This window comes from Scyliorhinus torazame, unplaced genomic scaffold, assembly GCF_047496885.1.
Source record: "Scyliorhinus torazame isolate Kashiwa2021f unplaced genomic scaffold, sScyTor2.1 scaffold_703, whole genome shotgun sequence".
NCBI lineage: Eukaryota > Metazoa > Chordata > Chondrichthyes > Carcharhiniformes > Scyliorhinidae > Scyliorhinus > Scyliorhinus torazame.
Window position 1 is genome coordinate 1,228 of NW_027308430.1, and position 14,567 is coordinate 15,794.

The following is a 14,567-nucleotide window of genomic DNA, read 5'->3' on the forward strand; positions in this document are numbered from 1 at the left end:
CTGACACTGTCCCTGACACTGTCCCCCTGACACTGTCCCTGACACTGTCCCCCTGACACTGTCCCTGACACTGTCCCCCTGACACTGTCCCTGACACTGTCCCTGACACTGTCCCTGACACTGTCCCTGACACTGTCCCTGACACTGTCCCTGACACTGTCCCCCTGACACTGTCCCCCTGACACTGTCCCTGACACTGTCCCTGACACTGTCCCCCTGACACTGTCCCTGACACTGTCCCTGACACTGTCCCCCTGACACTGTCCCTGACACTGTCCCCCTGACACTGTCCCCCTGACACTGTCCCCCTGACACTGTCCCTGACACTGTCCCCCTGACACTGTCCCTGACACTGTCCCTGACACTGTCCCCCTGACACTGTCCCCCTGACACTGACCCTCACACTGACCCTCACACTGACCCTCACACTGTCCCTCACACTGACTCTCACACTGATCCTCACACTGTCCCTCACACTGACCCTCACACTGACCCTCACACTGTCCCTCACATTGACCCTCACACTGACCATCACACTGACCCTCACACTGACCCTCACACTGACTCTCACACTGACCCTCACACTGACCCTCACACTGACCGTCACACTGACCCTCACACTGACCCTCACACTGTCCCTCACACTGACCCTCACACTGACTCTCACACTGACCCTCACACTGACCCTCACACTGTCCCTCACATTGACCCTCACACTGACCATCACACTGACCCTCACACTGACCCTCACACTGTCCCTCACACTGACCCTCACACTGACCCTCACACTGACCCCTGGCTCTTTGCCCTCTCACGTTGCTGAGCTGTGCCGCTAAGCAAGACTTGCACCTTGACCTGTGGTCACTTTGCTGACCGTCCGGCCCCTCTCTTTCCAGGTGCCTCTGGCCTGAGGCTGGTGAACGGAACGTCCCGCTGCTCCGGCCGCCTGGAGATTTCCTACGGGGGTGAGTGGGGCCGAGTGCTGGATGGCTCCTGGGATTTCGCCTCTGGAGACGCCGTGTGTGAGGATTTGGGGTGCGGGTTCATCAGCGGAAACTCCAGCTCGCCTCACAAGGATCCCGTTTCCTGGAATCTTCCCAGGAAGACCTGGTTGGATGGGATTCAATGTCAAGGAACAGAACCTTCCGTCTGGGACTGCGTCCTCCGGCCACACGTCCCTCGATCATACTGGAATGTGAAATCCGACACAGTCCTCAGTTGTTCCGGTAAGTCTGGATGTGGACCTGTGCCTCGTACGTGCGTTTACCTTTCAAACTGCTATCTACCCCAGTATCGGCAGCATGGTAGCACAGTGGTTAGCACCGTGGCTTCACAGCGCCAGGGTCCCAGGTTCGATTCCCCGCTGGGTCACTGTCTGTGCGGAGTCTGCCCGTTCTCCCCGTGTCCGCATGGGTTTCCTCCGCGTGCTCCGGTTTCCTCCCACAGTCCAAAGACGTGCAGGTTAGGTGGATTGGCCATGCTAAATTGCCCTTAGTGTCCAAAAAAGGTTAGGAGGGGTTATTGGGTTACGGGGATAGGGTGGAAGTGAGGGTTTAAGTGGGTCGGTGCAGACTCGATGGGCCGAATGGCCTCCTTCTGCACTGTATGTTCATCTCAATGTCTTGTACAAAGCGATTGATGGGACAGTTGCTAAATTGAACTGACGAGTGCCAAATAGGTTGGACAGTAAATTGTGAAGAAGACGTCAGGAGGTTACAAGGGGACACCGACAGGTTAATCTGTCACTGATAACGTCCAGGGTGTTTATAACGCAAGGCCCAATTAGTGACTGGAGTGTGGATGGAAAAATGAGAAGTGTGTCCGACGGAGATAGCTTTGTTCATTTGAAGGAGGCTGTATAAATAATTGGGGGTGATAGGCACCGGGTGTCATTACTCAGACCGAGAGGAGTTTGAACAGACACAGAGGTCGTTTGACCCAACAGGCGAAGGCTCGATGGGCCAAATGGCCTCTTTATATGCCCCACTGATAGTCAAGCTCGACGCCATTCAGGAGAAAATATTTGGTCAACATGTTAATCCCTGCCTTAAACATCCATTCCCTCCATTACCGACGCACAGTGTCAGCCGTGTGTCCCATCTACAAGATGCACAGCAGGAACTCACCGAGGTTCCTCAGGCAGCACCTTCCAAACTCACGCCCACCTCCATCGAGAAGGACAAGAGCAGCAGATACCTGGGAACCCCCCCACCTGGAGGCTCCCCTCCGAGTCACTCACCCCCCTGACTGGGAAATATATCGGCCGTTCCTTCACTGTCGCCAGGGCAACAGCCTGGAACTCCCTCTCTAACAGCACAGTGGGTGTACCTACACTTCAGCGGGTTAAGAAGGCAGCTCACCACCACCTTCTGAAGGGCAACTCGGGCTGGGTAATAAATGCTGGCCGAACCAGTGACAGTCTGCATCACTGCGAAATAATCTATAAAATATCAATAAAGGAATGCCAAGTGTATAAAATGGGAGCTGACCGTACCTTCTCTGTGTGTAATATGTCAATGTTTATCTTCTGACATGGCAGCTCTGCCAATGGGCCCCTCTCTCTCCCTGGAACGTGAGACCTTCCTGAAGGGGAACAGTGTCAGATTTCGCTGTCGGGCTTATCGCCCCCTGAGGGGGCTGACTTTCTACCTGGGCAAAGTGGTCAAACGATCGGCCGGGCCCCCCCTCCTTTCACAAGTAGCTGACCTGACAACCGTCCTGACCCTGGACAATGTGACAGCAGCTGACGAAGGTTCTTACGCCTGCTGGTACCAGTTCATCAGGGACGGGCATCAGTACAATTCCTCCATCAGCCACACCGTTGGCATCACTGTCACAGGTGAGTGAGTTAATGTTGAGAACTGACAAATGGGCCGTGATCGCTGCTGGGAAAAGAGGGATAAGGCGGGATTGTTGCGACCTGCCAAAATCTACCCGGCGCGGTTAATTCCCCGTCTGCACGGCTTGCTGTCGTAAAAATTCACCCAAAATATAATGATAATCGCTTATTGTCACAGGTAGGCTTCAAATGAAGTGACTGTGAAAAGCCCCTAGTCGCCACACTCCTGTTCAGGGGAGGCCGCTATGGGAAGAAAATGAAAGGAGATTGAATTGCCCAAACAAAGATTCTCGATGAACCTAACAACAATTTATACTGCACGGAAAGAATGTGATGATCGGTGGGTGGGTGGGCGCTGATTGATGGAGGTGTTGCCATGGAGAATGAGCTGGGGAGCACTTAGCAGTCGGGACGATCGGTGGCATTGTGGGTAACATCCCCCGCCCTGGAATCCAGGCTCTGGGCGAGCAGGTTCGAATCCCACATTGCCGTGGAATTCCAATCCAAATCGCAAAGTCTGGAATCGAAGAGCCAGTTTCAATAATGGCGAGGCCAAAACTACCAGTTATTGTTGTTGAAAATGTGTCCCCGTCCTCCTTTGAGGGAAGGGGTTCTGCTGCCCTTACCCGGTTACGCCTGCCCCCAGAGTGGCCCACAGCAATGCGGCTGACCCTGACCTGCCTTGTAAAATGGCTCGAGTCAGCCACACACAGTCCCTGCGAGGTTTGGGGATCTCGACGGAACAACCTAATCATTGCTCCTCTTCACTTTGCAGATCATCCGGCCAAACCCTCAATCACGCACAACCGGCAGAGCAACATCTATCTCCCGGGAGAAACCGCCAGGTTTCGCTGTCTCCCTCCTTATCCGCAAACAGTCACCAAGTTTGCCTTGCTCGAAGCTGGGGAGGAGAACGTTGTCCGTGAGGTGTCACCCAACGGGGCAACTGTGGTTTCTTTCGATGTGCCCCTCGGCATGAAGACGGGATATAGGAATTATACCTGTGCCTACACGGTGCAAACGGCCGCTGGTCATTATCATTCGGACGTCAGCGATGTGCTGCACCTGATTGTTACAGGTAAGGAAGAAGCGACTTGGTGATGAGGCGGGGGTCAGGAGTGAGATTCAAGTCAGAGGGTGGCAGGGTTGTTACGGTACACGAGGAAGCCGTTTGACCCATCGTCACGTACCCTCTCTGCAGACGGGCATCGTGACGTAGCACCTTTTCCCCAAACCCTCTTGAACAGTGTTCCCATTGAACTATCCATCCAATTCCCACTCCAATGTCTCCATAAGACCATAAGACATAGGAGCGGAAGTAAGGCCATTCGGCCCATCGAGTCCACTCCACCATTCAATCATGGCTGATTTCAACTCCATTTACCCGCTCTCTCTCCATAGCCCTTAATTCCTCGAGAAATCAAGAATTTATCAACTTCTGTCTTAAAGACACTCAACGTCCCGGCCTCCACCCCCCTCTGTGGCAATGAATTCCACAGACCCACCACTCTCCGGCTGAAGAAATTTCTCCTCATCTCTGTTCTAAAGTGACTCCCGTTTATTCTAAGGCTGTGTCCCCGGGTCCTAGTCTCCCCTGCTAATGGAAACAACTTCCCTACGTCTCGCTTGAACCGGCCTCCTTCACACATCCAGACAGAACACTGAAGAGGTGACCCACAGTGCAGAGCAGTTAAACCTCACGTCCAATTCACTGGTTTTGCAAATGATTTGGAGAAATGCGACATTCTCCACTTTGGTGCCACGAACCGAGAAGGCAGAATATTATCTGAATAGCCATAAATTAGGAGAAGGGAGTGTGCACCGAGACCTGGATGTCCTCGAAAAACAGTCACTGAAGGTAAGCGTGCAGGTAGAGCAGGCCAGATAGAGCAGAGAGGGGGAAGATTCCCATTGGGAGAGGGGACAGAGCAGAAAGGGGGGAACATTCCCATTGGGAGTGGGGACTCCCGAATGTTAAAACCATCCCCAATGAGTCCGGGATCCAATCTCTTTGAACCTCCTCTGATCCCGCCTCCAACACATTTCCATAAGGAGATCAGAACTTCCCAGTGCTGCGAGCACCCTGGGATGTGGGTGGAATGATGACCTGAAGCAGACCGTGAGCCGTTGAGACATTGATTGGCAGAGCGGGTGAGAGGGGACGGGTGGTCCCCGCTCGGTCCTGTCTCTCCCACTGGCAGATTGTCCTGTTTAAAGCGGGGGGACTGAATAAGGAATGTTGCCTTGCTCCAGATCGGGTACCGCCTCCTCAGATCGGGATCAAGCCATCGACGGCTCTGCCGGCTTTCCAGGTCACCGTCACGTGTACGGCCACCTGTGACCTCGCCGACAGCACCTTCTACCTGTACAAGGAAGGCGAGGACCGGCCCGTCTCCTCGACCAGGGCAGTCGGAGGCACCGCCAACTTCCGGATCTCCAAGATGAGGAGCAGCAACCGGGGCTATTACACCTGCCGGCAGCAAGTCCGGCTGGGCACACAGCTCTTCAACTCCACCCATAGTGACCGTTTGAACGTGACATCAGCAGGTGAGGCATTCTGGGGCCATTTTGGGCAATGACTAGATTGTGACCCTGAACGTCCCACAGGTTAGACAGGTTGAAACAAGCTGAGCCTAACAAACCCCCAACCTCCATTCTTGATTCCCCCTCACGAGGTGGGAAACATCCCCCACCCTGTCAATCCCCCACCCCTCAGAGTCATCCTGGGCAAGAGCACGGTCACTCCCAGTCCCACAGACCCCGGAGTCACAACACAATCACCCTGGGCCAGAGCACGGTCAATCCCAGTCCCACAGACCCCGGAGTCACAACACAATCATCCTGGGCCAGAGCACGGTCAACTCCAGTCCCACAGACCCCGGAGTCCCAACACAATCACCCTGGGCCAGAGCACGGTCAATCCCAGTCCCACAGACCCCGGAGTCACAACACAATCACCCTGGGCCAGAGCACGGTCAATCCCAGTCCCACAGACCCCGGAGTCACAACACAATCATCCTGGGCCAGAGCACGGTCACTCCCAGTCCCACAGACCCCGGAGTCACAACACAATCACCCTGGGCCAGAGCGCGGTGAATCCTAGTCCCACAGACCCCGGAGTCCCAACACAATCATCCTGGGCCAGAGCACGGTCAACCCCTGTCCCACAGGCCCCGGAGTCACAACACAATCACCCTGGGCCAGAGCACGGTCAACTCCAGTCCCACAGACCCCGGAGTCACAACACAATCACCCTGGGCCAGAGCTCGGTCAATCCCAGTCTCACAGGCCCCGGAGTCACAACACAATCACCCTGGGCCAGAGCACAGTCAAATCCAGTCCCACAGACCCCGGAGTCACAACACAATCATCCTGGGCCAGAGCACGGTCATTCCCAGTCCCACAGACCCCGGAGTCACAACACAATCACCCTGGGCCAGAGCACGGTCAACTCCAGTCCCACAGACCCCGGAGTCACAACACAATCACCCTGGGCCAGAGCTCGGTCAATCCCAGTCCCACAGGCCCCGGAGTCACAACACAATCACCCTGGATCAGAGCACGGTCACTCCCAGTCCCACAGACCCCGGAGTCCCAACACAATCATCCTGGGCCAGAGCACGGTCAACTCCAGTCCCACAGACCCCGGAGTCACAACACAATCACCCTGGGCCAGAGCACGGTCAACTCCAGTCCCACAGGCCCCAGAGTCACAACACAATCATCCTGGGCCAGAGCACGGACAATCCCAGTCCCACATGCCCCGGAGTCACAACACAATCACCCTGGGCCAGAGCACGGTCACTCCCAGTCCCACAGACCCCGGAGTCCCAAAACAATCATCCTGGGCCAGAGCACGGTCAACTCCAGTCCCACAGACCCCGGAGTCACAACACAATCACCCTGGACCAGAGCACGGTCACTCCCAGTCCCACAGACCCCGGAGTCCCAACACAATCATCCTGGGCCAGAGCACGGTCAACTCCAGTCCCACAGACCCCGGAGTCACAACACAATCACCCTGGGCCAGAGCACGGTCAATCCCAGACCCACAGACCCCGGAGTCACTACACAATCATCCTGGGCCAGAGCACGGTCAATCCCAGTCCCACAGACCCCGGAGTCCCAACACAATCATCCTGGGCCAGAGCACGGTCAACTCCAGTCCCACAGACCCCGGAGTCACAACACAATCACCCTGGGCTAGAGCACGGTCAATCCCAGACCCACAGACCCCGGAGTCACAACACAATCATCCTGGGCCAGAGCACGGTCAATCCCAGTCCCACAGACCCCGGAGTCCCAACACAATCATCCTGGGCCAGAGCACGGTCAACCCCAGTCCCACAGGCCCCAGAGTCACAACACAATCATCCTGGGCCAGAGCACGGTCAATCCCTGTCCCACAGACCCCGGAGTCACAACACAATCACCCTGGGCCAGAGCACGGTCAATCCCAGTCCCACAGACCCCGGGGTCACAACACAATCACCCTGGGCCAGAGCACGGTCAATCCCAGTCCCACAGACCCCGGAGTCACAACACAATTATCCTGGGCCAGAGCACGGTCAACTCCAGTCCCACAGACCCCAGAGTCACAACACAATCACCCTGGGCCAGAGCACGGTCAATCCCAGTCCCACAGGCCCCGGAGTCACAACACATTCACCCTGGGCCAGAGCACGGTCAATCCCAGTCCGACAGACCCCGGGTTCACAACGCAATCACCCTGGGCCAGAGCAGGGTCAATCCCAGTCCCACAGACCCCGGAGTCCCAACACAATCACCCTGGGCCAGAGCACGGTCACTCCCAGTCCCACAGACCCCGGAGTCACAACACAATCACTCTGGGCCAGAGCACGGTCACTCCCAGTCCCACAGACCCCGGAGTCTCAACACAATCACCCTGGGCCAGAGCACGGTCACTCCCAGTCCCACAGGCCCCGGAGTCACAACACAATCACCCTCGGCCAGAGCACGGTCACTCCCAGTCCCACAGACCACGGAGTCACAACACAATCACCCTGGGCCAGAGCACGGTCACTCCCAGTCCCACAGACCCCGGAGTCTCAACACAATCACCCTGGGCCAGAGCACGGTCACTCCCAGTCCCACAGGCCCCGGAGTCACAACTCAATCATCCTGGGCCAGAGCACGGTCAATCCCAGTCCCACAGGCCCCGGAGTCACAACACAATCATCCTGGGCCAGAGCACGGTCAATCCCAGTCCCACAGGCCCCGGAGTCACAACACAATCATCCTGGGCCAGAGCACGGTCAATCCCAGTCCTACAGGCCCTGGAGTCACAACACAATCACCCTGGGCCAGAGCACAGTCAATCCCAGTCCTACAGGCCCCGGAGTCACAACACAATCATCCTGGGCCAGAGCACGGTCAACTCCAGTCCCACAGGCCCCGGAGTCACAACACAATCATCCTGGGCCAGAGCACGGTCAACTCCAGTCCCACAGACCCCGGAGTCACAACACAATCATCCTGGGCCAGAGCACGGTCAATCCCAGACCCACAGGCCCCGGGGTCACAACACAATCATCCTGGGCCAGAGCACGGTCAATCCCAGTCCCACAGACCCCGGAGTCACAACACAATCATCCTGGGCCAGAGCACGGTCACTCCCAGTCCCACAGGCCCCGGAGTCACAACACAATCATCCTGGGCCAGAGCACGGTCAACTCCAGTCCCACAGACCCCGGAGTCTCAACACAATCACCCTGGGCCAGAGCACGGTCACTCCCAGTCCCATAGACCCCGGAGTCACAACACAATCACCCTGGGCCAGAGCACGGTCACTCCCAGTCCCATAGACCCCGGAGTCACAACACAATCACCCTGGGCCAGAGCACGGTCAACTCCAGTCCCACAGACCCCGGAGTCACAACACAATCACCCTGGGCCAGAGCACGCTCAACTCCAGTCCCACAGACCCCGGAGTCCCAACACAATCTCCCTGGGCCAGAGCACGGTCATCTCCAGTCCCACAGACCCCGGAGTCCCAACACAATCACCCTAGGCCAGAGCACGGTCAATCCCAGTCCCACAGACCCCGGAGTCACAACACAATCATCCTGGGCCAGAGCACGGTCAACTCCAGTCCCACAGACCCCGGAGTCCCAACACAATCTCCCTGGGCCAGAGCACGGTCATCTCCAGTCCCACAGACCCCGGAGTCCCAACACAATCACCCTAGGCCAGAGCACGGTCAATCCCAGTCCCACAGACCCCGGAGTCACAACACAATCATCCTGGGCCAGAGCACGGTCAGTCCCAGTCCCACAGACCCCGGAGTCACAACACAATCACCCTGGGCCAGAGCACGGTCACTCCCAGTCCCACAGACCCCGGAGTCACCACACAATCATCCTGGGCCAGAGCATGGTCAATCCCAGTCCCACAGACCCCGGAGTCACAACACAATAATCCTGGGCCAGAGCACGGTCAATCCCAGTCCTACAGGCCCCGCAGTCACAACACAATCATCCTGGGCCAGAGCATGGTCAACTCCAGTCCCACAGACCCCGGAGTCACAACACAATCAACCTGGGCCAGAGCACGGTCAATCCCAGTCCCACAGACCCCGGAGTCACAACACAATCACCCTGGGCCAGAGCACGGTCACTCCCAGTCCCACAGACCCCGGAGTCACAGCACAATCACCCTGGGCCAGAGCACGGTCACTCCCAGTCCCACAGACCCCGGAGTCACAACACAATCACCCTGGGCCAGAGCACGGTCAACTCCAGTCCCACAGACCCCGGAGTCACAACACAATCATCCTGGGCCAGAGCACGGTCAACTCCAGTCCCACAGGCCCCGGAGTGCGAACACAATCATCCTGGGCCAGAGCACGGTCAATCCCAGTCCCACAGACCCCGGAGTCACAACACAATCACCCTGGGCCAGAGCACGGTCAACTCCAGTCCCACAGACCCCTGAGTCCCAGCACAATCACCCTGGGCCAGAGCACGGTCAACTCCAGTCCTACAGGCCCCGGAGTCACAACACAATCATCCTGGGCCAGAGCACGGTCAATCCCAGTCCCACAGACCCCGGAGTCCCAACAGAATCACCCTGGGCCAGAGCACGGTCAGTCACAGTCCCACAGACAACGGAGTCACAACACAATTACCCTGGGCCAGACACGGTCAACTCCAGTCCCACAGGCCCCGGAGTCACAACACAATCACCCTGGGCCAGAGCACGGTCACTCCCAGTCCCACAGACCCCGGAGTCACAACACAATCATCCTGGGCCAGAGCACGGTCACTCCCAGTCCCACAGACCCCGGAGTCACAACACAATCATCCTGGGCCAGAGCACGGTCAACTCCAGTCCCACAGACCCCGGAGTCACAACACAATCACACTGGGCCAGAGCACGGTCAACTCCAGTCCCACAGGCCCCGGAGTCACAACACAATCATCCTGGGCCAGAGCACGGTCAATCCCAGTCCCACAGACCCCGGATTCACAACACAATCACCCTGGGCCAGAGCACGGTCAACTCCAGACCCACAGACCCCGGAGTCACAACACAATCACCCTGGGCCAGAGCACGGTCACTCACAGTCCCACAGACCCCGGATTCACAACACAATCACCCTGGGCCAGAGCATGGTCAACTCCAGACCCACAGAACCCGGAGTCACAACACAATCACCCTGGGCCAGAGCACGGTCAATCCCGGTCCTACAGGCCCCGGAGTCCCAACACAATCACCCTGGGCCAGAGCACGGTCAACTCCAGTCCCACAGGCCCCGGAGTCACAACACAATCATCCTGGGCCAGAGCACGGTCAACTCCAGTCCCACAGGCCCCGGAGTCCCAACACAATCATCCTGGGCCAGAGCACGGTCAATCCCAGTCCTACAGGCCCTGGAGTCACAACACAATCACCCTGGGCCAGAACACGGTCAATCCCAGTCCCACAGACCCCGGAGTCACAACACAATAATCCTGGGCCAGAGCACGGTCAACTCCAGTCCCACAGACCCTGGAGTCACAACACAATCACCCTGGGCCAGAGCACGGTCACTCCCAGTCCTACAGGACCCGGAGTCACAACACAATCACCCTGGGCCAGAGCACGGTCACTCCCAGTCCTACAGGCCCCGGAGTCACAAAAGAATCATCCTGGGCCAGAGCACGGTCAACTCCAGTCCCACAGGCCCCTGAGTCACAACACAATCATCCTGGGCCAGAGCACGGTCAACTCCAGTCCCACAGGTCCCGGAGTCACAACACAATCATCCTGGGCCAGAGCACGGTCAATCCCAGTCCCACAGGCCCCGGAGTCACAACACAATCATCCTGGGCCAGAGCACGGTCAACTCCAGTCCCACAGGCCCCGGAGTCCCAACACAATCACCCTGGGCCAGAACACGGTCAATCCCAGTCCCACAGACCCCGGAGTCACAACACAATCATCCTGGGCCAGAGCACGGTCAGTCCCAGTCCCACAGACCCCGGAGTCACAACACAATCACCCTGGGCCAGAGCACGGTCACTCCCAGTCCCACAGACCCCGGAGTCACCACACAATCATCCTGGGCCAGAGCATGGTCAATCCCAGTCCCACAGACCCCGGAGTCACAACACAATAATCCTGGGCCAGAGCACGGTCAATCCCAGTCCTACAGGCCCCGCAGTCACAACACAATCATCCTGGGCCAGAGCATGGTCAACTCCAGTCCCACAGACCCCGGAGTCACAACACAATCAACCTGGGCCAGAGCACGGTCAATCCCAGTCCCACAGACCCCGGAGTCACAACACAATCACCCTGGGCCAGAGCACGGTCACTCCCAGTCCCACAGACCCCGGAGTCACAGCACAATCACCCTGGGCCAGAGCACGGTCACTCCCAGTCCCACAGACCCCGGAGTCACAACACAATCACCCTGGGCCAGAGCACGGTCAACTCCAGTCCCACAGACCCCGGAGTCACAACACAATCATCCTGGGCCAGAGCACGGTCAACTCCAGTCCCACAGGCCCCGGAGTGCGAACACAATCATCCTGGGCCAGAGCACGGTCAATCCCAGTCCCACAGACCCCGGAGTCACAACACAATCACCCTGGGCCAGAGCACGGTCAACTCCAGTCCCACAGACCCCTGAGTCCCAGCACAATCACCCTGGGCCAGAGCACGGTCAACTCCAGTCCTACAGGCCCCGGAGTCACAACACAATCATCCTGGGCCAGAGCACGGTCAATCCCAGTCCCACAGACCCCGGAGTCCCAACAGAATCACCCTGGGCCAGAGCACGGTCAGTCACAGTCCCACAGACAACGGAGTCACAACACAATTACCCTGGGCCAGACACGGTCAACTCCAGTCCCACAGGCCCCGGAGTCACAACACAATCACCCTGGGCCAGAGCACGGTCACTCCCAGTCCCACAGACCCCGGAGTCACAACACAATCATCCTGGGCCAGAGCACGGTCACTCCCAGTCCCACAGACCCCGGAGTCACAACACAATCATCCTGGGCCAGAGCACGGTCAACTCCAGTCCCACAGACCCCGGAGTCACAACACAATCACACTGGGCCAGAGCACGGTCAACTCCAGTCCCACAGGCCCCGGAGTCACAACACAATCATCCTGGGCCAGAGCACGGTCAATCCCAGTCCCACAGACCCCGGATTCACAACACAATCACCCTGGGCCAGAGCACGGTCAACTCCAGACCCACAGACCCCGGAGTCACAACACAATCACCCTGGGCCAGAGCACGGTCACTCACAGTCCCACAGACCCCGGATTCACAACACAATCACCCTGGGCCAGAGCATGGTCAACTCCAGACCCACAGAACCCGGAGTCACAACACAATCACCCTGGGCCAGAGCACGGTCAATCCCGGTCCTACAGGCCCCGGAGTCCCAACACAATCACCCTGGGCCAGAGCACGGTCAACTCCAGTCCCACAGGCCCCGGAGTCACAACACAATCATCCTGGGCCAGAGCACGGTCAACTCCAGTCCCACAGGCCCCGGAGTCCCAACACAATCATCCTGGGCCAGAGCACGGTCAATCCCAGTCCTACAGGCCCTGGAGTCACAACACAATCACCCTGGGCCAGAACACGGTCAATCCCAGTCCCACAGACCCCGGAGTCACAACACAATAATCCTGGGCCAGAGCACGGTCAACTCCAGTCCCACAGACCCTGGAGTCACAACACAATCACCCTGGGCCAGAGCACGGTCACTCCCAGTCCTACAGGACCCGGAGTCACAACACAATCACCCTGGGCCAGAGCACGGTCACTCCCAGTCCTACAGGCCCCGGAGTCACAAAAGAATCATCCTGGGCCAGAGCACGGTCAACTCCAGTCCCACAGGCCCCTGAGTCACAACACAATCATCCTGGGCCAGAGCACGGTCAACTCCAGTCCCACAGGTCCCGGAGTCACAACACAATCATCCTGGGCCAGAGCACGGTCAATCCCAGTCCCACAGGCCCCGGAGTCACAACACAATCATCCTGGGCCAGAGCACGGTCAACTCCAGTCCCACAGGCCCCGGAGTCCCAACACAATCACCCTGGGCCAGAACACGGTCAATCCCAGTCCCACAGACCCCGGAGTCACAACACAATAATCCTGGGCCAGAGCACGGTCAACTCCAGTCCCACAGACCCCGGAGTCACAACACAATCACCCTGGGCCAGAGCACGGTCACTCCCAGTCCCACAGACCCCGGAGTCACCACACAATCATCCTGGGCCAGAGCATGGTCAATCCCAGTCCCACAGACCCCGGAGTCACAACACAATAATCCTGGGCCAGAGCACGGTCAATCCCAGTCCTACAGGCCCCGCAGTCACAACACAATCATCCTGGGCCAGAGCATGGTCAACTCCAGTCCCACAGACCCCGGAGTCACAACACAATCAACCTGGGCCAGAGCACGGTCAATCCCAGTCCCACAGACCCCGGAGTCACAACACAATCACCCTGGGCCAGAGCACGGTCACTCCCAGTCCCACAGACCCCGGAGTCACAGCACAATCACCCTGGGCCAGAGCACGGTCACTCCCAGTCCCACAGACCCCGGAGTCACAACACAATCACCCTGGGCCAGAGCACGGTCAACTCCAGTCCCACAGACCCCGGAGTCACAACACAATCATCCTGGGCCAGAGCACGGTCAACTCCAGTCCCACAGGCCCCGGAGTGCGAACACAATCATCCTGGGCCAGAGCACGGTCAATCCCAGTCCCACAGACCCCGGAGTCACAACACAATCACCCTGGGCCAGAGCACGGTCAACTCCAGTCCCACAGACCCCTGAGTCCCAGCACAATCACCCTGGGCCAGAGCACGGTCAACTCCAGTCCTACAGGCCCCGGAGTCACAACACAATCATCCTGGGCCAGAGCACGGTCAATCCCAGTCCCACAGACCCCGGAGTCCCAACAGAATCACCCTGGGCCAGAGCACGGTCAGTCACAGTCCCACAGACAACGGAGTCACAACACAATTACCCTGGGCCAGACACGGTCAACTCCAGTCCCACAGGCCCCGGAGTCACAACACAATCACCCTGGGCCAGAGCACGGTCACTCCCAGTCCCACAGACCCCGGAGTCACAACACAATCATCCTGGGCCAGAGCACGGTCACTCCCAGTCCCACAGACCCCGGAGTCACAACACAATCATCCTGGGCCAGAGCACGGTCAACTCCAGTCCCACAGACCCCG

At 58.2% G+C, this 14,567-nt stretch overlaps 1 protein-coding gene across 1 annotated transcript in view; it reads left to right on the forward strand.

The window, feature by feature from the left end:
- Positions 1–896: 896 nt before the first annotated feature.
- LOC140406603 (scavenger receptor cysteine-rich domain-containing protein DMBT1-like) overlaps positions 897–14,567 on the forward strand; it is a gene marked incomplete at both ends in the record, with an annotated part of 102,839 nt that continues 89,168 nt past the window's right edge. The window contains 4 exons of the mRNA XM_072494601.1: positions 897–1,226; positions 2,540–2,839; positions 3,615–3,917; positions 5,093–5,386. Coding sequence (XP_072350702.1) covers positions 897–1,226; positions 2,540–2,839; positions 3,615–3,917; positions 5,093–5,386 — 1,227 coding nt within the window. The remainder of the gene's footprint in view (positions 1,227–2,539; positions 2,840–3,614; positions 3,918–5,092; positions 5,387–14,567) is intronic.